Source organism: Festucalex cinctus, chromosome 5 (genome assembly GCF_051991245.1).
Source record: "Festucalex cinctus isolate MCC-2025b chromosome 5, RoL_Fcin_1.0, whole genome shotgun sequence".
Lineage (NCBI taxonomy): Eukaryota > Metazoa > Chordata > Actinopteri > Syngnathiformes > Syngnathidae > Festucalex > Festucalex cinctus.
This window is the reverse complement of record NC_135415.1, coordinates 31731263-31756460: the sequence shown is the minus strand read 5'-3', so window position 1 is coordinate 31756460 and position 25198 is coordinate 31731263. Positions and strand designations below refer to the sequence as shown.

General features: G+C 40.9%; 1 protein-coding gene across 2 annotated transcripts; it reads right to left on the bottom strand.

Annotated features, from left to right (window-relative positions):
* Window positions 1-135: 135 nt before the first annotated feature.
* On the bottom strand, window positions 136-24839 carry LOC144018878 (coronin-1C-A-like). Of its 2 annotated transcripts, XM_077521497.1 has the most exons (12): window positions 24711-24839; window positions 20203-21553; window positions 15183-15379; window positions 6271-6393; window positions 4915-5044; window positions 4604-4785; window positions 4410-4529; window positions 3897-4001; window positions 3664-3809; window positions 3484-3541; window positions 3179-3409; window positions 136-1859 (listed from the first exon to the last, which is right to left on the bottom strand). In XM_077521497.1, exons 1-12 carry the CDS (start codon window positions 24822-24824, stop codon window positions 1740-1742), a joined length of 2877 nt encoding a protein of 958 aa, XP_077377623.1. In that variant the 5' UTR covers window positions 24825-24839; the 3' UTR covers window positions 136-1739. The 2 variants fall into 2 exon arrangements, with proteins under 2 accessions (XP_077377623.1, XP_077377624.1); XM_077521498.1 differs by lacking the exons at window positions 20203-21553; window positions 24711-24839 and adding an exon at window positions 19102-19428.
* Between the last annotated feature and the right edge of the window lie 359 nt (window positions 24840-25198).

The following is a 25198-nucleotide window of genomic DNA, read 5'->3' as shown; positions in this document are numbered from 1 at the left end:
AGTGGTCATTTAGTTAAACGTTCCACTTTACATGTAACTAGCATAAAAAGCGTTTCATTTTTTTTTTTTTTTAATAAAAGGTTCATGCCAGTGGATGTACAAACTGGGACGGTAACATGAAAGGAGAGTCAACCATTCACTTTAAAAAGTCTTTATTTTTGTAATCAATGTTTGATACTTGCAGCAAGAAAAAGAAAGAAAAATGCTCGAGCGTCAACCTGGTTCATTTTCACTTGATATTTCTTTGATTTTGAGGTTTCAAGCTCTTGCATTATGGCAAGGTGCAGGGAACATAAACAAGGAGAAACATTTAAAACCCACCCACCCTACAAACACCCTCTTCGGCACAGCCACAAAGCAGAGGATTTTTTTCTTTTTTTAAGCATCAAAACAGTCATTTACACGAGCTTTCACTCATTTTCTAGACCTAAATACAAACATATCGTTCAACTCGAACTTCCAACCTACAGTGTCCCTTTGGATTAGTCGTCATTCTCTAGTTTTCGAAACCGAACTCCGGTGCCAGCAGCACAAAAGTGTCCCACTATATTCCATCCAAAAATGTTATTTTTTTTTTTTGTCTTTAATAGCTCGGAAAAAGCCATACTGCAATGATGAGATGCTTGATTTGAGATGTCATCTATGAAGCAGACTTGCTCCAAGTTGTACATTTTGGCATCCTTATTAAGTGGCTTCATATCTTCCTTTTACAACGTGACTTAAACTACACACGTAAACACACGACAGTTCTCGACAAACTCTTGCACAGTTGCGCCTGTGGCACTTTCAGGGCTTTACAGTGGCAACAAATTTGACAAACACGTTTACCCGTCTTTTTCCCAATGAGAAGCAGATGGAAAATAATCTAAGTTGATCTTTTACACAAGCTCACGAGACAATCGGGGTTTTTGTATATGAAAAAAAAAAAGAAAAAAAAAGTGGAAGTGCGAAGAGGGACATAAACACAGCTGGAATGAGAAATAGGCTTAAGAAAATATAGTGATGTAAAAAGCTCAAAATATTCAAATAACCCACCACCCCTTTTAAGAAAAGATGGAATGTCCTCGCACAAGACATTAAGGAGGCACATTGTCACACAATTGTGTTGGGAATAGTTTAAGAAAGGCAACCTGACGATAGTTGTGTGTGGAATGTGCCAGAAGCTCTCTCAGAAGAAAAAGGACATTTTATCAATAGGTTTTATGTTCAATTATACAAGTGCAAGCAGAGGAATGCTTGAGTAAGAATGTTAGAATGACGTTAGAAGAAGATAGGTAGATATTGATTTGTGCAGCCTCAATCATCAAGAAAAAGTCCTCCGAGTGAACATAATGTAAACAAATAGTCCAATTTGTCTACGGAACAATTTTGTAATATGACAATGAAACAGTTAAAAAAGGAAGAAACAAAAAAAAAAAGCAACGCTCGTTTGGAAGTTATTTGGCCCTTTTGTCAAAAATGGAAAGAATAGTTGTTAAGACATGTTATACAAGTCAACAAAATAAAAATTATTAAAAAAAACAAAGCTGCCACAGAACGAAAGCGAAAGAGTTGTTTGTGAGGGGAGGGGGAAAGAAAAGAACAGTAGTTCCTGCAAAAGATGATTCCAACTGTGTTATGCAGAGGTTTGGGTCTGGCTAGGAAAAGCACATCTGGAATGTTGCAAGGCAGCCGTCATTCCAAACGCTGCCATCGAGATCGGCAGCCAACGGAACGTGGAAGATTCCAGCAAAGAGTCCCTAAATAGCAATTTTGCCCATTTGCTCTTCAAGTTTGACAAGTCGCTTCTCCTGACTGCTGACCAGGTCCTTGAGGGCTTTCATTTCTTTCAAAATCTCTTCCAGCTTGGCGTCTGATTTCTGTGGGTACAGTAGCAGGATCAATTGTTATTGGTCAAGCAAACCACAAACATGGATTGCTCATTTGCATGATTCAATCTGTGTGGATGGCTGAAAACAGAGTGTAATATGAGTGCTTATTAAGTTGGCTCTGCTATTCAAAAGTTTGGGAGTAGTTTCTTGTTGTTGAATTTTTGAAACTATGTTCAAATATTGTTAATAAATGGCCTATATTAACTCATTTTCACTGAAGCATCCCAGCTGTTTTACTGGATTTTGGCTGATTTTGCAAGGCCCACAGAATATTGTGTTATACTGCTATAAAAACATGGAACCTAAATTCCATGAAAAGAGAAAACTGTATCTTAAAAAAAAAAAAGGGGAAAAAAAATTAAGAGTCTCTTCTTTCTTCAGGGAAAAAAAACAAAGTATATTTGTATGCGTTTGCGGCAATTAGCATGAGAGTACAGCTAAGTTTCATCATTAGGCTTTGCAACTTTTCTGGGGAAACCTTGATTACTTTATCCTCAGATCGACCCCAAATAAAAAAGCCAAACATTACGAATCTTTTGTGAGTAGTTTTTGTAAAAATCTACTCAACTAAATTAACACAATTAAACATTCATTTCAATGGTCAGACAAAATCTTACAACTGGTGGATTGTATATTTACAGTATTTACAATGTAACACTTTTTGTACTCAAGCCGCACCAGTCAAAAAAAAAAACAAAGTCACACAACACCAATATTACACACATGCTAAAAAGTTGTCGGCAATGTTCCACAACTATTTGCCAACCGGCAGAAGACAGCAAAAAGAAGAAATAGAGAAAAAAAAAAAAAAAGTAGTCATGGTAGCTAATTGGGGAAGATTTCCAATTAGTTGACACGCGGGATCTGCCACAAGAAGAGTTTCGTATTTACAGCAGCAAAAGGAACAATAACCGACCAGGATTCTCTCTTTGGCCATAATGTGACAATGGGTTCCGTTTCCCCCACCTTTGAACAGGGCACTTCTCATATCTGCAGCATATGTACAAATAACTGCTCATGCAGTCCAGATTCAACATTGATCCTGTTCAGAGTACATTATTGACAGATCAACAAACAATCACAATCACATTCACAATCACGCCAATCCTTTTGGACTGTAGTAGGAAGTGCGCAAAATTCAAAAAAGCCAAAACCAAGATTGGAATGCAGAGCATAACAACTTCTAACTACTCTTCCAATGTGATGCCAATCCAAATGAAATAATTTACTTAAAAAAAAAAAAAAAAAAAAAGAGGTACAGTATACGTCGTGTTCATTATTTTTGCAAATATTGCAGCAATACTCACGATTGTTGCATTCTGCGAGGCCGGGGTCGCGTTCTCTGTGCTCTTGGTCACCTTGGCATCCAAAATGTTCCTTTTGACAACGGTGAACTCCCGGATCTTGGTTGGAACGTAGCCATTTTTGAGCGAGATGAGGATGGGGTCACCATTCTTGCCCTCGAACCATTCCTCGGCCTCCAGGGCCGAGTCAGGCCCAGCTGTGTCAGGGTACAAGTCGTCCTGGAACAGGTCAGACTGACAGCCGAGAGCAGCGAGTCAGTGGTGGTGCTTAGTGTGGCTGAGTGTCTGGAAAAGGGTGACAAACTCACCTTTCTTGGCACAGTCATCACAATAGGCTCACATTTCCTTTCATGGAGTTTGTAGTACCTGGCCATAAACACAAAGTTCAACTATTAGAGTGCAATTGACCGTTTGGTGATCCTATGCTGCTCTCTAGTGGCGAGGACAAGAATCCCACTCCATATATTTGACAGTGGTTCAGGCCTTACCTTGCGATTTCACACTTGTTGACATCAAGGCCCCTCTTTGGCATGCAGCCAATTCCCCTCTGAGACTCCTTGGAGACATAGCTGTTCAGGAAGTGAACATACGGATCTTCATCCGTGATTTCAAAGTAGCGGATGCTGCTGTCACCCTGTCAAGACGTATACAAAAAAAAAAAAAAAGGAAATCGATAAATTACAGCGCTAATATCAATTTGGCTGAATCCAAACAAACGTACCTTTCCACAAACGTACACCATGTTGGTGTCTGGGTCATAGAAGGGCATGAGCACTCCATTGCTGGCGTCCATGCAATGCATAGTCATGGGTTCCTCAAAGTTTTGCTGGAAATAATGTATGCACATAAATGAGAGGTTCTGTATGAATGCACAAAGGTTGAATGATAAATTGCCTGAAATGGTGGTGGTGATTGAGTTAAACAAGGTATACTTACTTTCACATGCTAATTATTATGCTACAAAGATAATGCTCAACTTCCAAAGTTTCATGTACTACAAAGAGATATTTAAAAAAAACAAAAAAAAAAAAAACAGAGATATTTTAAGAGGCAAATAATTATGACATATTGCCAACAAATCAGCATACTGTATATATATATATATATTTATATCTAGGACTGTCTGTGCAAAATCGATTGCTCTTATTCTTGCCTATAGGAGGTGTGGCTGAAGTCTGATGAGAAACAATTCAGAGTGAGCAAAAGCACAAGCAGCAAAAATCAAACATCGCACCGTGTCCCAGAGGGCGATCAGTCGCTCACTCCGACGATTGAAACCGGTGGTGAGGACTTTGCCATCCTTGAGGAAAATGGCCCTCATGGGCCGAGCACCGTCATGTGCCTTTTCTTTCTCCTGGAAGAATAGTTCATACAAAATGTTGTTCTTCAAACAATTGGATCCCGCCCCCACTCGTTTGTTCCTCTTACGGCAACAATTTCCTCCTTGCGGGGGTCAATAATACGGACAGACTTGTCCTTGCAGGCGGTGCAGATGAGACTGCCGTTGCGATTCCAGCAAACATTGTAAATCATATCGGGATGCATGTCGTCCAAAGTGATCATGGCCTCGCCAGTGCCCACGTTCCAGATCATGATCACGTTGTCACAACCTGGCAAGGCGGTCAAAAGAAGGCAACCAATGGTCTCGTTTGACAGTCTCTCAACATATGACTTTGAGGCAGACAATATATTAGGGCCCCATAAAATTGGAGAAAGCCAGAAAGAAAAGGAGCTCGAACCTGCACTGAGGAGAACATTGCGAGCTGTCGGGTGCCAAGTGATTATGCCGACTCTCTTGGAGTGACCCTGCAGTTCCACTGCGGGCTCGGACATTGGCGAGACAAGGCCATTCTCAGGAATTTGCCACACCTGTAAAAGATCCAAAAGTTCAACCAACAGCAACTCCACCAAGGTTCATCTCACGCTATAAAGCCTCTTTCGCTTTATAAGATTCACAATTCAACTAATCAATCTTCAGATTAATTGACAATTAATTATCAATCTCCTGACATGTTACAGGCCAAATCAGGAAAAAGCACAATACAAGTTCATAGATTGGTAGTATGAAGAACCAAATGACAGGTAGTTGAACTTGAAGTCGCCTCAGAAGTGGATAACGTAGACGCCCTTACCATTTATCAGTATTGATGGAAAAATCAATTCTAAACAGTGACAGCACTAAAACAACCTTAAAAAAGCCAACAAATAGATGTGTGGTAAATGTATTATACAAAATAACCTCATGGGGGCAGCAGTGATCCACATGTAGCATGAAGGGCAAAATGTACAACTTTCGATATGTATGACCTCCTGGTTACTGGTGTTGAAAGAAAATATGAAGTAATTTCGTCAAAAATAAGGATTCTGACGTCTTTTTTTTTTTTTTTTTTTTTTTTTTTTAGAAACAATGGCTACCCTGGAGACTAACCTATTGTACAATGGCTAATAACTAAAGCATTGTGCAACAGTACAACAACCATAGATCAGGTTGACCAGGAAGAGCCATTACACCTCCAGGAAAGGAATCATTAGTGACATTTTATACATTCCATACTAGTTTTTGCACTACACTGTCAGATAAAAGGTGCTACATTTGTACCTTGAAGGGTCCAATGGCTTGTCACTGGGGCAGTACCCTCAATAGTGTGCCCTTTACGCAGGGTACATATTGGGAATTTTATGATTTTGACCGTTATGTACCATAGTAGGGATGTTCTATATCTATTTTGTTTTCAGACTGATACCAATTGTGAACCTTACAGGGAATTAAAAATGGACCCTTACAAAGTACCATTTTTTTCAGAGTTTATGTACCAAATAAGGTGGAAGAATCAACAGCTAAATTCTTTAAAACGCCAACCTCAGATGAAAAAAATAAAATAAAAAAAATCTCTCTACTATGATTTCTACAAAAAAAAACATTTGTGAGTCTAATCTAAACCAAAGGGCAAGGTCCGCACCCCTACATGAGTTACAGCAGGCCCGTCTTTCGCAATGAAAACGTGTCATTGCTTGTCAGTTGACAAACGCATGCTGCCGTTTCTCCTGAACAGTTCAGAAGAGCGGAAGGTGTAAAAATGTGCAGCAGATCTTACCATCACTGAACAGTCCTCAGAGCTGCTGGCAATGACCTGATCATTGTGGGGGCACCAGTCAATATCCAACACTGGACCAGTGTGACCGCACACTGTTGGGCAGACTTTGTCGATGCGTCCCGTCTGTAACGACAACAGGCGATGAAGTCAGTCTCCCCTGATGGATGAGTACGTTTTGAAATAGGATATCATCAATACATTTGCAAACAGGAAAAGGTGATTAAAAGACTCTTCCGTCGTGAGATAACGTACTAGTACTACAACGTTGCCACTTATTCAGCCATTCACATCAGTTGCAATGGCCATGCCACGGATCAAGACTGCGGCCTTTTCATCAGCACATGCTTCAGTGATTAAGAGCACTTTGACAGACAGGAAAGGGGTGGTAGGAATCACACCGACAACTTCAAAGATGAATACATGAGATGCACAGCTGTCAAAAAACGAGCACATATTTGAAGCCAGAAAGGATTTCAAGGCTTTACTGGAGCTGCAAACCAAGATCAGATCTACACCATTGCTGAACCTCACACAGTACTTAGGGAAAGTTACTAAATATACAGTAAAGGCACAGTCCTCAGATCACCACATCTGTCTTCTAAAATAACAATACTGCATCCTTTACATAACCAACTCGTGAACAAAATGAAGAGGGGGGGGGGAAAAAAAAAAAAGTCATGCATTTTTTTTTTTTTTTTACATTTTGGATAACCTTCCACAAGCTTCACAAAATAGATGTCTGAAATGTTGGCCCATTCCTCCTGTATGTCAAGTTATGGTTTCAATTGTATATTCCATTATGACAACTTATGAGAATGGCAATTGAGACAATTGATGCTAGCAATTGCTTATTGCTAGCACATTGTTACATTTTGCAGATATGCAGTGAATTCCAAACAAATCTCATTGTGATGAGTGTAAAGAGCTCGTATGCCACTGAGGGGCGAACATTTGTGATGCTAACGGATGTTGGTTTCACGTCAGGGCCCGTTCAAGGTTGCAGCGTTTTCTAAACAGTTTCAATGGTTCTCGAAATGCTCGTATCTCACTTGCAAGGCTGCGGCGCAGTGTTGCTTCTTCATCAAGCTTCATTCAGTGTTGCAAAGACACGTGACAGATTATCTCAACTCTTCTTTATACTGTTTTTCCTGACATCAAATTTTGAACATGTTCAAAATTTCTCTATGACAAGAAAACCAATGGAAGAAATATGAAAGCCATTGCTTTTCATTTAGTTTTATTAGCTTCCTCTGCACACTCAGGCTATGAGAAAGTTTGAATTAACCGTCTGACTGTGATGATGAATGAGCAACAATCATTGGGGGCAGAAGTGAGAGTAGTACAGTACAAGTTAGGCGTATTTTGCTACTATTAGTGCATTATAAATTAAGCAAACAAGTAACTCAAGGCCAACTGCATGTGGACTTTGTACAAGGGAGGGTCAAGTCTGTTTAATGTCCTGTGCAAATGATTAGGTATCCACTTTTGCAACATGCTGCTCCTCTGGGTAGTTTCGAGATAAGTGCATGCTGTTCGTCTGGGTAATAATGTCTAAGATAAGTGCATGGGAACAGCTAAAGTAACTGCTGACAAGCATTTATTTCATACACTCCCATTGTGGTGGTGCACGACTATTAGCTCTGGAACTATGCAGTCACCTGACTGACACAGTTGGGCTGTGGCACATACACCCCAACTCTAGTGATCAAAGTCCATCCAGAGTAGGTCAGACTAAATATTTTGAGTAGTATATGAGGGAGGAGTGGGCGGAAAATATATCACAAGATCTTGTCTATACATCACTGTGGAATCTGCCCTGAAGCTGAGAGAGAGGGAAACATTTGGCCCTGCTACTTCTGTCTCGATATTAGCATATATTTGATAAATGCAGAGTATGGGTCAGAGTATGATTTTTTGAAATTTATTGTACAAACACCAAGATCAATATTGGTAAAGCTCACACTCGTGCCAAAATCTCCATTCACTAACTCGTGTCACATTACGGCCAAAGGTGTGTCTTTTGATTCTGTAAATAGTAAACGCTTGTTGTGTGGGTGCAACATGCTAAAGAAAACGGAAGGATTTGCAACAGCCAAAAGAAAGTCAAAGAAGAAAATGAGGCCAAAGAGACCCAACTAGCCATCGCCCTGGTTTCAGCACGTGGCATGTGCCAGTCGTGCTGCAAGTTGTCACAGAAACAACAAGATCCAGGATACAAGCCACCGAAATGAGCTTACTCAGAAAGTGTCCGGGCTCTCACGTCTTTCAGGTAAAACAAAAGTGTGCTAAAAATAATGATGACAAATGAGTTCTTGTTCAGCTTGAAATAATGGAAGACGGAAGAGGAGGAGGTGGCACGGCCGCTGGCAAATGACGGACCAGCAAAAACTGACGTGCCCGCCTCTGGTGCACCAATCGATGCGACAGGATGATTGATCAACTTGAGCAGGCAACAGCAAACCGACAGTTCGGCTAGACTGCAGCCATTTTTAAAATTCCACACTCGGGCCTCAGCCAGCCCTGGCATGGGAATGGCAAATGAGAACAGAGCAGAAGGGGAACAGGGGTGTCAAATATTACCCAGTTTGAGGCATTAATGGCATGTGAGTGTATCCAATAAAAAAAAGTCAACAGATAGAATAAAATCAGTCAAGGAAAGTTTTTTTTTTTTTTTTGTAAAGGAAGGTTCTTAGTCCGTTTTTTAAATGCATTCACTGTCCGTGGAGCTCCGAGGTGGTCAGGGGCGGCCATTCCACAGTTGAGGAGCAGCAGCCTCGAAGGCGCCGTTGCCCATCGTCTTGAGCAGAGTCAATTGGCTCAACTATGTGGGTTGAGTCGAGTGAGGTTGGTGTAGCACCGTTTTGGACATATTGGAGCCTTTGGAACCTCTTTCCAGGGACCCCGATGACCAGTGCATGACCGGAGTCCAATGGACACGCCTCTCTGCAGCAGGATATGAGAGTGCTGATGGCGTCTTTGGCGACATTGAGGAGGTGTAAAAAAATTCTTGATATCATTGGCGAACCGAAACGCTACACTAAACATTGTCTATGAAAATCTAAACTTGTCTGCAATATATATTGACAAGTTTGACTTCTTTTGGTCTGGGTGCAGCCCCTTTTTTTTTTTTTTTTTATTTAAATTCTCATTATCCTTATAAATTTCATTAACAGCTGTTTCAGGTTTGCAAATTCCAACTCTGTCGTCCAGACAACATCAATAACAAATGCTCCAAATGTGAGCAAAAAAAAGCAATGAAATTAAATCTAGGGAAAAAGAGTAATCTTTGTCAAAAGTTCAACGGTGTCTGAACACCCACATCAAGGAGCTAAACACAGCATATGATTACATAACATTCAGAACCGGTATAGAGCAAGTATCCAAAACCTAGAGAACAACCAGTTGCACAGCAACCAGTAGGAAAGCAGCAAATAAAGGTGATTCACTCACACTCACACTCACGCATGTATGCACACGCACAAAGCAGCTCACCAGTGAAAAACAAAAACATTTGAGGAACAATTCCTTCAGGCAGGACAGGACATTCTTTTCATTGACACAAGAGGCCTGCACGCTTCCTCCCCTTGTAGCCCAAGGTACGATTCACACCACACGTCTCTTCAATGCAGATGCTGTCCACGTACAGTACAATGGAAAATTCTCCTTTTCGGAATACAAATGACACTATTTTTTTTTTTTATCATAGTTTAGCTGGCCAGCAACCTGTACTCAGGTGTGCCTTGTATATATTAAAATGGGAACTTTGTCTGTCATATATCCCTGTTCCGTGTATTTGCAAATTCAGTATTTCACCCCACCCGCATTCTGTGTTCAGAAATACTTCCAAACACACACTGCAATAACTGACATTTGGTCAAGATGGAACACTGCTGTCATATGTTTATGAAAGTCAGTAGACTCTCATTTATTTCTCAAAACAGCCTGTTATAAAGAAATCAGCGGCTTGTGCTTATTACAGCTTCCTTTACTTGTACTGCCTGAAGACTGCGCTCCAGTATTCGATTGTACTTTAAATAACTGAACAGCACATTTCATAATGCACTTTTTTGACTGGCATGAATTATACTCGAGCCATGAATGGTCTGAAAAATATGGTATAAGTCTCCCGGTCCATCTGTGTACTAGACATGAACTGGAAAGATTTACAACCCTAATAAATGATAGGCAAGAAATTAGGACTGGGAGTAAAAGTCAACAAAGTCGGTTGGGTCGACCACAAAAATTGGTCGACGCCTAAATGCATGCGTCAAAGCTATTTTAATCATTTTAAAAAACATATTTGCGACCTGGAAGTTGCCTGGAGGCCCGGAACCAATATTTAATGTTCTGCACGGACACTTATTGTTGACGGACTCCGATTCACCACAACTAAGTTGCTTCTTAGGATTTGTTTGTGGCCTCTTAAGACTGAAAAGAGAGAAAATGAACATCGCTATATGTCTCATGTTTGTAACAATCGGTGCAATCCGTGTCAAAAATCACTAAATAAATAAGAGCTTTAATGAATTTATTGCCGCCGGTCAGACACACATAAGATGGCGGGTGGCCCTACGTGCATCAGCAGCAGGAAGCGGTAAACATAAGCGTAAGACGATTCTGGATTTTAATTGTCCCAAAATCAATTTTATTGAAATTATTTTATACCGTCTTGCCATTGTATGTGTGTGCCTTTATTGGGAGCGCTGTCAATGTTGTACACGATTTAGTCAGTTCGGGACAGTGTGCTTCCGTGTGTTCCGATACACTTAAGTTGTAGCCAAATTAGAGAATAGAAGGGAAAAGTCACGATCAAGTTATGCCAATAAAAGTTTTTTGTTGTGTTTTTTTTGCAGGAAGAACATATGCCGGTGAGTAATGTTGATATCCTTCTCTGTATACATTCCAGAAGCGTTCTGTATGAATAGCCATTCTTTTGAGTGATATAACTGCCGCAAATAGCGAGTCAGACTGGAGTAGATCAGGATGATTCTTTGCACATCTATAAATTGAAGCAGAAATCTTTGTCAATCGAATCTTAAATTAAAAATCGTTCTGAATTGGAAATCAATTCTGAATCGAATCGCAGATCCAAAAATTGGAATAGAGTTGTGAGACAGTCGAATATTCCCACCCCTAATTTTTTTTTATGTTTCAATTAAAAAACAAACAAAAACAAACAAACAGGTAAGTCATTCATGAATGAAAACAATTGCCTCATTGTGAACTAGAATATTTTCACAGGATTGAACTGCGCCAACCAATCTGTAAAAGTTATAATAAAAGTGTCCGAAGAAATATGTTCAAGAAATGAAACAATGTTCTGGACTCTAACACACGTGCATGCCGTTTAATGGTGGAGTCAGATAAAACAGCTGACTTAAGCCCAGTTCTCTCCACATTCACATGTGGACTGACACTGCATGGAGCAGCCAATAGCAGGCAGAGAGGAAACGCTCTTGGAAGGCTGTCAGGCAGGGAGCACATTTGACCATATATGGTAAATTCTGCAGTCAGCATGACTGAGCGGCAGGAGTGGTAAAGGCAGAATCAACCGGCTGAGCAGTCAAGTCAAGCCAAGCAATCCTCAGCAACATCAGCTGATTAACACATGAAAGAGGCCCTACCTGTGTTTTTATATTTATGTACGGTATGTGTACATTTGTATGTAGGCCTACTGTATGTGCATATTTAAAAATATACACGTGCACATTACATATATAGGGTGACTTAAAAAAAAAAAAAAGGAATTTTGGCAGACATGAGCAAGTGGCAGCACTGAGAAACCGTGAAAAACCGTGACTGAGCAAGTGAACACTCCACAATTCCAGTAACCAAAGGTTTCAATTAGTATTATGAATGCAATGTTTTTTTCCCCCATCACTCTTTTTTTTTTTTTTGGATTGTTAAAAAGTTCCAGTTTATGTCACTCTGTATAAATTAAATTGTCCATTAAACTGAAGAACTTGTTTTCGTAGCTTAAAAACACCAAATACTAGGGGTGTGAATTGCCTAGTACCTGACGATTCGATCCGTAGCGCGATTCATAGGTCACGATTCGATTCGATACCGATTAATAAACAAGATTGTTTACTCAAATTTAGAAAATACCATTCAGTAAACTTCCCAGAGGGAGCCATCAATAAAGTCAAGTCTAAGTCTTATACATGTACACTGTAAGATTTGTATGAAAATGTATTATTTATTGATCTCAAACTTCAGTGTTATAACGGTGAGCCACTGTATTTAACAAACAGGTTGTAACAATTTTCATGTTTGAACAGCATTGAAATAAAAGTATTAAGGCTTAATGTTCCATGAATATAACATTCTTCCATGCTTAAGGTGTGAAAGTTAGACGTTTTGTGGAATATTTTTCCATCAAAAATGGATGTTAAAAAAATCGATTCGGCTGCCTATTGAATCGATTCGAGAATTGCGTGCTGTAGTATCGCGATATATTGCCGAATCGATTTTTTTTTAACACCCCTACCAAATACAGTACAAAAATGTTCTGTATTTCTTCAGGGCCTTAAAATGCCCAGCACAGTACAAAATTAGTTGAAATAAAAAGGACTGCACATAATTTTTCGGAGGCATTGGAAATTGTACCGACTTTCCTAGACCGGGTGCATGTTCAAAACATTGCTGTTAGTACAACCGCCAAAAAGTTTCCATCTGTGCAAGACATTTTTAAATGCTACAGGGGTTTATGATCTATTAGGAAAGGAAAAAAAAACATAAAAAAAAAAAAAAAAAAAGCCACCATCACAAAAGGCTCAACGCTACTTCCGATGTCTTACAGGAAGTCGTGTCCAAATTTCTTTCTATATCAGAGCCCTCAAAAATATGGTGGAGATATCGATCCAAAATGTTAGCAGAATCATTAGGAACGTTTCACTTGCTAAGCTGCTTTTCCCTTCCCACAGAGCTTTCTTCATATGGAAATCAGGGAATAAATTAGCAAACATCCTGCTAAGTAAGTGAGACAAAGGATAAGATTGAAGGCAATGAGGGCAAGGAATGGCGTGTTCAGCAGCGTACCAAATGGAGGAAACAATATGCATGGCTATGCTGAGTCACAGTCACCTCCTGGAGCAAAATAAAGTCAGACGATTAATCCATGAGATAGATTAGATTAGATAGCTAGCTATAGATATAGATATATATATATATATATATATATATATATATATATATATATATAAAATGAGTTCCTCCATTTTGTGTTTGCTGTTCACCAGCCCTTAGCACTTGAAAGAGAAATAGAAAAAGAAAAAAAAATATACAATCACGGTACTTCCCAACTTGAGGCAATTAGTGCACGCAGAAATGTCACAAACCTTTGATTCAACAGAGACACACGACTAAGACAACAAACCTTTCTACAGATAGAAGGCATTCTCATTCTTATTTAAAAAAAAAAAAAAAAAAAAAAAGGGGAGGGGAGGGGGGGCAAGAGAAGTGCAAAAACCGGTTTGGGCTGACCTTCAGTACAACAACCATAATGAATCAGGTGTGCAAATACAACCCCCGGCAAAAATTATGAAATCATTAGTCTCGGAGGATGTTTATGCAGTTTGTTTAATTTTGTAGAAAAAAAAAAAAAGCAGCTCAGATATGACAGAAAACTAAAGTCATTCTAAATAGCAACTTTCTGGCTTCTAAAAGAAATCAAGAAAAAAAAAATGTGGTAGTCACTAACAGTTTTTTTTTCCTAGTCCAAGCCAAAGGGAAAAAAAAATAAAAAATACGGAATCGCTCAATTCTGAGGAAAAAAATTATTCAATCATGAAAAAAAAAAAACGACAACAAAAGAACACTTAACACACACCACTAGTACAGGATGTCCTCAGCTTACGAACACGATGGATTCTGAGAGGTTGTTTGCAAGTTGAATTTGTTTGTATATTGAAATCACATTCAATTTTGTTTCAACATTAAATTTGAAGTTCAAACTCCCGAGAATAAATCTTGTTTAACCGAGCCAGACCAATCGCAGAGCAACATTGTGATGCCAGGAAGTGCTGACACCGTAGGAACAAACTAACCTAACAAGGATGCTGCGATTAATTCTTTTCTTGCAGAATTAGTCACCGTTTCCTTGTTCAATGTTGAACAATGGCGCTTCGAGGATTTTTATCTGGTAAAGGTGTTTGTGCCGTTTTTTTTTTCTTCCTAAAACGAGACTGAAGACGCATTTTCATCCGTTGCCGTGATTGGTCAAAACAAACGTGTACAAGATAGGCATCGTCCAATCAGCTCGAAGTATTGAACAAAATGTCCCGCCTTTCTCAAGCAAATCACTGTGGAACAGTCCCAGTTTGATATTGAGGAAAACTCTCGTGAGTGAATCACAATTATGTCGTCTTTGGTCTCGTTCTCGAGGAAAGAAGAAGAAGAAGAAAAAAAAGCAAGGACATCTTTACTAGAAATTAAAAATGCATAAAGAGCCTCTCGCTTTGGAAACGGTGATTGCAGCATCCATTCGTCTATGTTAGACTGTTTGTTTCCCCTAGGGGTCAGTGTTTCCTGGTTTCATCACAGCTGCATTGTACCTCCCCCAAACAATACTGTTTTGTGATTGGTCTTAACCGATCGGTGAAAATCAACGGGCTTGGTACAAGATGTATTCTCGTGAGTTTGTGAACTCAAATACCGTGAAAATTCAGCTTGAAGAACAAATTTAGGATGGACCAAAACAATTCAATAAAAGAAAATAAATCTAAAAAAAGGGGTAGAAATGTGTTGAAAACAAATATTCTGATATATATTTTTTTTCCCCCAAAAAAACCTGGCCGTTGAGCATGGGTGATGTAGATTTTTATATCCACAGTGTATGACAAATGGCATAGCAAATGGTGTGCTCACAGTAACGTTCTCCATCGAGCGTATCGAGTGTGTATTTAGCTTACCTTTTGAAGAGGAAGTACCAGGAAAGCGCCACCACCGCTGGCTTCAATAATTATGGCAACAAACTTGGGGTTCACTGCACAGAATCCGCTATCCCATGTGACCCTTGACACCCGGATATCATCGTAACACTGATCATTTTTCACCGCCTGGCCAAAGACGTGACGGAATTTGCTCTTCCGTACAACTCCTTTCATATCTGTGAGAGACAAGACAGACACTTTTAAATTTCAAATGCACAAAAACAAGACTGCAATATAAGGAATGTTGCAATTGTAAATGAAAACTTTTGAATAGTACGTCAAAACCAATTTATGAAGCCGAAAATTCAAACCAAATGCCAAAAATTGGGATTCATTTGTTACCAGTTTAAGAAGCAAGTTCCTGTGGTCGATTACTCAATCTTGCCAGAGGCCTTTACTCAAAAAACAATGAACAAAAAAGGTCTGTTCTAACAGACATCAATAAGATACAAAAACGGCCGTTTTTGTTGACTCATACAATAATTACAATAGCCATTCTCAATAAATCCATACCAATAATTGAAAACCATAGTCGCCTATATCCACTTCCTTATTATTGTAGCAGCGGGAGGGTAGTCACGTGACGTCATTAGACGCTCATATCATTTTGAGAATCTTGGCATCGACTTGGCACCAAAGTATCGGTTCTTGTGACGAGCCTATTAGAGACACCAAATGATTTAGGTGTTCTTAATATTTTGTCCTGTTACTGTTGCTGTGGTGGTGTAGGAATCCATTTGTTGTGCGCTTCTATGCTCACGAGAGGTTGTTATTACTCTTGAACAATGTACCAATTTCCAATTACATTGTTTCTGAATGAGTCACTGTTTTTTCAACCTTGAACGACACTGCATATGAGAACACTATAATCACATTACTAGGAGGAGACAGTCTTGAAAATGGTGGCAGAAAATGGGCTGACTTCCGGAACCGGTTTATCCTAAAAACTGAACAATTCAAGTCATCTGCTTCTGTAATCTCAAATTACAATCATGAGGAATCCATTGGGTCATCTTTAGGCAACTGTGGCCAAGTCAGTATCATCGCCGATGGTCGGCTCAACATCATCCACTCTCACAGCTGTGGTGTCCTTGATTAAATAGACTGACATAAATTCAAATCATGGTATGTATTATTTCGTGTGCTGCATGTTTGCAATTTCACTCTTGGTTGGAGTCCTTCCAATTTGAATACGTTATTGTCATCGAGTAGGCCATACAGTCAAGTAATCACGTCATGTCTGTACAACAAAAACTTGATGTCCACCAAAAACAAGGTCTGTGCATTAAGAGATACAGAATGTTTTGAGCCAATGTTTAGATACTGGAACCGTAGAGACATTAGCCGTTATGATAACTTTCACAGCCACACGTCTTTTGTCACCAAGATTGCATGGGATGCCACCTAAATCCCCTTCCTGTATCCAAGGCCACAGACCACCATTGTGATCAGATTCCCCGCTACATTCCAGTGCTTTGTGCACCAATGAGATAAGGTGGTTTTTCACCTCCCATATGGTCTACTATACATGGAACAAGATGCATCACATGCACACACACAAGCACCAGTGGTTCATGTACTTCTATACTTTGGAGAGGAAGTGAGACTTTCAAACAAGACCAAATGAGGCTCAAAGTTCAACTACGTACTAATACAGAGAGAAACAAATATCTAATGCAGTTCAACCGTGATGAAGAGGAAAAGGTTCAGTACACAAAGCATGCAGAGCAGCCAAGAGGACTAAGTAGACGTAGATTTGATTAAGCGAAGTGGCAGCTTTTTCTCATTGTCGTCGTAGTTCACATCACACCGTACTTACGGTTTTCTGCCAAGGCTCGTTATGACTAAAAACCAAACACTGGATAATCATCTCATTAATAAAAAGCACTTGACATCAGAAGTCAGCGGCAATAGTGACAAGCTAATATTGTATAAGTGTCTAATTTTATCCTTTGATACGAGACCTGCGTACAGGACCTCAATATTGATACTGAAAAAATAAAGAGCTGACAACTAAACAACTGAAACAAAAGGATTAAAATGCTGCTGGTTGTAATGAAATGTTTCTTCCTTAGCTTAGAAAAAACCCCACAACACACTATTTTCTTCAGTATGGGCCCCTAGTCCTTGAATTTGGCATCTGTGGATTAAGAAAACTCAAATGCGTTGCAAATTAAATGAACTTTAAATGTCCCCACTTTCTCATCCGAGGCGTATTAGCACTACAGCTTAAAACTTCTTATCCGACTTAAAAAGGTTAAGATTGAGGAAAGTCGACTTGACGTTGAAATCCAAGTGAAAAACTCACACCAAGAAAATGTGGATTTATGGATTTAAACAGTATTGCAAACAGAATGATTTATGTCCTATTGGAAGGTCAAATGGAAATATTCCAAATCACATTTCCTGTGAATAACGGCTAACAAGAATCCACAAAAATATTAACTCCTCATCAAACACGAAACTGTGCCTAAATTCATTTCAAGGAAGAAAATATTCCTTCACGCTAAAAATAGCATATGGCATAGGCATATTGCATATCTCTTGTTTCTCTCTTGCTTCCTCATCCACTTCCCGGGCCAGGCCAAGGCAAGGCAAGGAGGTCAATGCACTTCTAAAGACCTTTTACACTGTAGCACAACTACAAGAAGTTGCTGCGTCTGGAATTGTTCACAAGCCTAAACACAGCTGTAGACTGTCAAGCTTTCGGGACAGCGAGTCAGCCGTGCGCGTTCATCCCAAAGTCGGACTCTGTGAACAAACTCCTGTAACTCAAAACATCACACCAACGCGAGTGGGTCGAAATCTGTGGTCAAATTATGCACTCCGTTTCCAACCGCCATTTTCTTGCGCATGCAGAAGAAAGATGAGCTCCATGAGGTTCACAAGATAATTAATAGGATCAATTAGTATGTTGATGAAATGAAAACGGCAATGTCATATTTTGAATGAAACTGACTCATGACAAAAGCAAATTAATTGACTTTTCAGTGATGCCGAACCAGTGTGCCAGGGGAAATTAACCAGTTTCACATAATTGGTCTGAAAATTATTGTATTTATTTCAAAAAAATGTATCTTTGTTGAAATATCTATGAGAACAATAAAAGGTTCTTCGGCTAGAAGGCAGAAGGTACACACATAATTAACCTGGACTTCTCCTTTCAGTGACATGTTTGTCAGGTCAGGTGCTGTGAGAATGAGATTCATTTATTTTAATTGTAAAATGCTCAAAGGTTTGGAAATATTGCAGATAACTTACATTGTATCTGAAAATATATTAGTGGTCTGTCATGTTGTTAGTAACCTTGATCACGAAGATTGTTTTGTTCTGTGAGAAGTTAAATAAGCTCAAATGTAAAATGAATGAACATTCATCTCTCAATACATTTGACTTGAGTGAAGATTATTTCCCACCCACGCAACGTGTTGTGAACGGGATATCACGACATTGGGGTCAAATTGTAGTGGAGGCTACTTCGAAATTAGGTATCGTGTTCAAATAAATCCATGCGGTAGTAACCGTCTCCCGTGTGAAGGTGCAAGCGGGTGCCAGGGTGCCAGGGGCCAGGGGCCAGGGGCCAGGGTGCGGCTTCTCTGCCTGCTCTACCTCCGCTTGTGTTGCTTCATCGCAGTTAAGTTTTTATTGCCGCACTAAGGTTGGCCACCCCACCCGCTCCATGTCCTATATCCGCATTTCACGTCGACCTGAAGCGCAACCTCGACTCCGACGGGCTTTTTTCGCCAATGGACGACTATTTCCTTCCCAATGACAGTTGGGAACGACAGTCGCCGGCTAATGCTAGCTTAAAATGTACATTCAAGCTACGCGTTTACTTTTTCGGGTTCAACGCAGCTATACAGACAACACTTTTAACACAACATATTTCATAGCCTACCTTCGAAGAGGGAAAATAAAATATTCCTGGGGGGAAAAAAGTGATTGAAAACGGCGTATCCCGAATGATTCCACCGTGTGACGACCAAGAGGCTGAACAAGTTGCTTTTGCTGTCCTCGCTGACTGCTGAGCGCTTTCCTGCTCCAGGAGATGGTCCCGCCCCCAACTCGGCCCGGCCGTCGCTGAGTGGAACAGCGGATTTGATTGACACCTCTGTCAAACAATCGCCGCCAGTGCTGTGATAACGCGGCTTTTTGGGAGCAGCGTACGCGCTTCCTTCTTCCTTCCTTCCTTGCAGAGCCCAATGCATAAACCAGGGGTCTCCAACTTGCCCCTATCCAGCCTGTTTTCCATGTCTCCGTCCTTCAGCACAGTTTAATCTAATAATCAACTCATCAGCAAGCTTTGCAGAAGCCTGACAACGATCCCGAGCATGAATCAGGTGTAGTGGAGAGAAACGTGGAAAACAGGCTGAACTTGTATTGGAGACCCCTGGCGACCACCAGGGGCCCCTCAAGAACAATTAAAAGTAAAAAAAAAAAATCTGGATTGGGTCAAAGCAGTTACGTAATGCATTTAAAATTTGGGATTTTTAAAAAAAAAATTTTTTTATTTTTTGGGGGGGGCATAATTTTACCAGATTTTAGTGTGTATTTATTAACTATATTTCTAAAACCATGTCACCCATGTTATTTCAGTAGTGCGTATCAAACTGGTAGCCCTTTGCATGATTCCCTACCAAGAAGTGTTTTTGTATTTGCTTGACATTTGAATGTTTTGTACTTTTTATTTCTCTTTATCCAGTTGGCTAATTCCTTGTTGCACTTTGTCGTCAAATGATGAAACTAACAATTGTGAAGAATAAATTCTCGTCTAGAAGTTAGTGAATGTTATAGCCACAAGATGGCGATGTTTTGCAGAGATATTCGCGCAAAATGCAAGCGTGCCTCTTTCATTCATGACACCTTTTCCTGTACGTACTTCAGTCAGGTGGTAACAACAACAAAAGTCTCCTCACATTTCACAGAACAGAAAAGCAGATGGTAAATTGCTTAATCCGGCCCACATTCAGGAAGGTCCCTCACTTTCCAAGCAGCTTACCTTTTCGGACAGACGACTTCCTCACGATGACGTTTTCAGGCGATTTGTGAGGCGAGTCAAAGGTGGCCTTCATTTGTGCTACATTCACAGACTGACTGTGCTCCTCGCATTTGACCTCAGCGGGCTTGGACCAGTCCTGGTGGAGGCGCTTCTCATGCAGCTGGACGTTTTCCTTGATGAGGTCAGAGACAGGCCGAAGTCTGGCAGAGTCGCGGGACTTTTGTCTCATTAACGCCTTCTCATCGGCACATTTCGGATCAGGCTGCTCGGCTGTTTCCGTTTCTTTGTTGGTCTCGGGAAGGTCCTCGTTGGCGTGGCGGGTTTTTGCCTCGGATGGGATGGAAATGGAAATGGAGCTGGAGCTGCCGTCCTCGTTTGTTGGAAGGACAACATGTTGTGAGTTTGCCGTTTGCTCATCACTTTCTCTCCGCCCACAAGCTGCCACGCCCTCCCGAGTGCTCACACACGTGACCTCACACGGCCTTTTTGCACGTAAGGCTCTTTGCGCAGGTTGCAAAGTGCTTTTATTTGCCATGACCGCCTTGTTGTCTTGAGCTTTTGTCGAGTTCTCCACCTTATTCGTTTCGCAGTCATTTCGAGTCAAACGCTCAGCAGGATCTTCCACTTCCAAGTCGCCATATTCGGCCGCGTTCCTTTCTTCTGCGGTGAAAGCGGTTGCTATAGCGACAGGCGTGGTCCCCTCGATCTCCATGTCCAAGCTACCCGTTTCCATCTCTTGGACTTGGTCTGGAGCTGGACAGGCCTCCTTTCGGTTTCTCCTCAGCAGCTTCTCCAAAATAAAACTGGGCTCCGCGCCGGCGAGCGGGTTCGACGGCTCACAAGCTTTATGATCTCGCCGCATGAAAGAGTTTGAATCCCAAGATTCAAGACGTTTCTTTTGCTTCCCCTCACCTTGGTCCTCCATTTCCACTTCCAAGTCCTCGTCAGCACTCTTCCCTTCCTTCTGATTCGTTTCGAGCAACGCGTGCGTCGAAGCGCTACCTTTTGGCCTTTTGCCCGCTGCAGCAACTGGAGCGGCCCTCCCAACGTCGTCGTCTTCTTCTCCTCCTCCTGTGCCGCTTCCTGACACTCCTTGTTTCACCTCGACTGCAGCAGCAACAAACGCTCTCACCCACAAATTGACGTTCCTCCCATTGGAATCGGAAGCTGTTATTGGCTCCTGGCTGTGGCTTTCGTCCAAATCTTCCGTCAAATCTTCCCCCCCCTCTGAAGCGCCAGCCTCCTCTTCACAGGCACTTCCTGCCTTCATGACATCGTCGCCATTATGTCCACGGTCAACAAGGGTCTGTTCTGCGCCTTCTATTTTGTCCTGGCTCTGTCCCATCCTGGTCTAAGGAGAAAAACATTGCGTTAACCTCACGACCAAAAATTAAGCCAACTGGATGAAAGAAGCGCTTTTCTTCAAGGAGACCGATGATGGAATTTCAAACAGTTTGTATACGTTTTCGTAACCAGTCTTTCGTCAATTCAGTATAACCCCACAAAATCTGAATTCTGTCACCGTATTTGCCTTCAAAGCCATATAAAGGAAAGTCTGAACATTCTTTGATTTAACTCCAGCTGCTTTGTTATTGGTTAAATCCAAGTCATGTGATTTTTTTTTTTTGGGAGGCCATTTCACAGCTGAGGATCGTTATCAGGCTGCAAGCAGAGCTTGCTGATGAGACGTGGAAAACCAGCTGGATCGTTAAAGTTTAGATCTGCAGTAAAACCTGGATCAATCTTTTGTTGCACTTTTTGGCCTTTTGTCTGTGGATTTTTGGCAAAAGGGTTTTGTGTGGCTCTCGGCTCGCCATAGCTTTTCCCCACCCAAAAAATAACAAATAAAAACAGCAGAAAATATTAATTACACAAAAAAAAATCTAACATGCCACACAAATGACTATAAACTAGAAAAGGAAGCTTCATGATGCGCGTGCAATATTTTTTTACTCCTCCAGATGGTGCTCTTGGTTTACAGATAAAGGCAAATTGACTAAACTTCCACTGCACCTTTAATAAACCAAGACTGCCATTAGAGAAGTCCAAAAATATCACAAGCGCTTCATGAAGCTTCATTTTGATATCACTCTGATACATAAATAGTGACTTGTTTTGTTTCAAAAAAATATCGTTTGGTAAGAGGGCAACGATTGCTTTCACCCTCACATAAAACATAATCCTGGTTAAAGTATGTTGTTGTAATAATCCTACTTTATTTTTGTTATCGTCGCTGAACAACATTTTCATGAGCTGAACTCAAAGATCAAAGACTTTTGTCTCTCAAATACTGTTAATCTGTCGAAAGCTGTGAGTGAGCGCCTCTCCTTTGCCGAGATATTCGATCCACCTGACCTCACAGCATGTGGTGCTAATTAGAAAGCACGAAATGGCACTCCAAATGTGCAGTTTTTTCTCGTATTAGAAAGTAATCCTACTCACTCACAAACCAAATTTGAAATAAACATCAACTTAAATGATAAAACACGGACAAGTCACAAAGAAAACAGCAGTAAAAAACGCATCGGTCACGATCCACACAATTGAAATTGTCTTCGTGCGAGGATGGAATCATGCGGCAGACAATCAATCGTCACACGCTGGTCATTTTTGCGCCTGCTGCGACGGAACAATAACCGCTGTTGTGTTGCTTCTGCCGGGAATTCACGCACTCGCGATGTCTTGCACATTTTTAAGTCACCAGATTTTGGTGGCGCCTGCCGGCCAATTCTGCATCAGATGAGAGCTGACGAGTCATTTCTGACTGGAAATATTCGCTTTTGGATCATGTTGCTTTGCGACAAACTCTTGCAACTTGCAAACTGGTTGCAAACTTTGCAACTTTGCTCCTCGTCTCGTCTCGTCTCGTCTCGTCTGGTCTGGTCTCGGTGCGACAACATATGACTGCTGCCGCTTGATCATCTGACAAGCCTGCACGCTGGGCAAACGCGTGGCCGGGGAACGAATGCTGTCAAAGTCTGTAAAGCTGCAGCAGGGAGAAGTGCAGAGCAGAATTTCACACAAGAACACCAAAGAGCAAACAAGCGCAAAAGAAGAGGTGAGCGTCTGCGCTACATTTTAGTCATGCATCAGATCTTCAGGATGATGAAGCTCAACCCTTGAGGAGGTCCATCAGCGTGAACAAGCGGCCCGTTCTCCCGCCCGATGCTCCCTTGAATGCCTGAAGCTCGACACTTGATCAGCATGTGCTTGGCAGCGTCAACATACTCGCCCGCATGCAGGAAGTAGAACCAATCAACTTTCCCATAACTGGAAATCGGAGCATTTTTTCTTGTTTTTTGGTCCATCAGTATCATAGGTGCAATGTCATGACCCTCGGCTTCAGTCAATCCAATAGCAATAATCTAATAATACTGCTGTCATGTATCGCGAAGCTTTGCACTTACCAGTTGGAAGCAGCGTTTTGTGAATCTTGTTTCGTTCCCTCGCTCAATCTCACTGGCAGGACCGACAGTGGCGTCTTTGTTGCTTGTTCCGAGATGATGCGTCCTCACTGAAGCGGGCACGCAATGGCTGCCTTATATTATGGACATGTGATGTCACAGCTCATTTGGCTAATACGCTGAGGTGAAACTTGTTGACAAACATTTGCCCGGCTCACCTTTTGGTCAACACTACCAATCGTGTATTTTTGGGAGGGAAAACTCAACTCCGTTTTGGAAAATTACACAATCAACAAAATGGGAGGCTAAAGTTGCAGATACAATCGAGTTTGGTGGACTAATTTTTTGTGACTTAAGTTCTTCGCAGGCTCGCGTTTGTGTTTGGTGTGAAAAGGACAATCGAAGTGGTGTCCAAACTATGCCTGGATGTCATTTGTGGCCCGCCATCCATATATTCAAAATGACATGGCACAAAGCTTACAACAAAAAAAATAAAAGGAAAAGATACAAATAAACTACAGGTGATCGTCAAAAAAAATTTTTTTTTGAATATCCTCAAAAAGTTAAATAATTTCCGTAATTCTATTCAAAAAGTCAAACTTTCACAGATTAGAGATTCAGGGGCCACAAGAGGAAAATGAGAGCTACCGGACCCAAAAACAAAGAACTGGCAGCAAGCATCATGAAAGCAATTGTCTTATTTCCATGCCACATTGAAGCAGTGGTGAAGGCAAAATGAATCCAACCAACTAGTGAAGATTAATTAACATATTGTTTTGAAAATACATCCGTCCATTCAACCCCCCCATGCAAAATACCACAAAGTATGCATGGGGATTTCTTTACATTATTCAAATGTTTTGACATCCTGTTTTTGTGGGTTTTATGTGCACGAAGCCCAAATATTGCAAAAATAAACAACTAAATCATGGAAATCACTTCAATTGTGGGCCCTCAATCTATAATCTATGAAACTTTTTGTCTCGTTATTGTTAACCTTGTGCACCTGCTTGTGTCTTCCCTTCCCAAGTGTATCAACCAATCAGCTTGGCCTGCCACGTGCGTCTTGCCCAGCTGAGTCTCGTCATTGTCAATTTTAGTCACCTGTTTTCCGTTCAGTTCTTGTGGGTTCGTTGTTGTTATTTTCATGCCTGCATTACTGCCGTTCTTCTGTCCTGTCCTGTCCGAGTTTCCCTTGTTCGTCTGCCCGGAGTTCATTTGTGTTTCCTGTTGTTTTGTTTTTAAATGATCATTAATAAAATCCCGCCTTGACTCCGCTGCCCTCGCGCCCTGAAAAACCATTTCTGACCTGCACGTAACAGGAAGTTATTTGCTACATATAACCTTAAGTGTAGGCCTAACTCTTTACATTTGTTTCTCTTAATTAGGTAACATGCAAACAAAACACATATGCTACTTGAATAATTCTAACCAAAGTGGTTGACAACAAAATATATTTATGCCTCCATCACGTGCTATTGAGCACATTATTATTCAGTAGGGATGTGACGATATCCAAACGTCATCACACGATATCATGATATAAAGCTCACGATATGATAATTATCACGATATTGTGGGAAGGTTGGCAA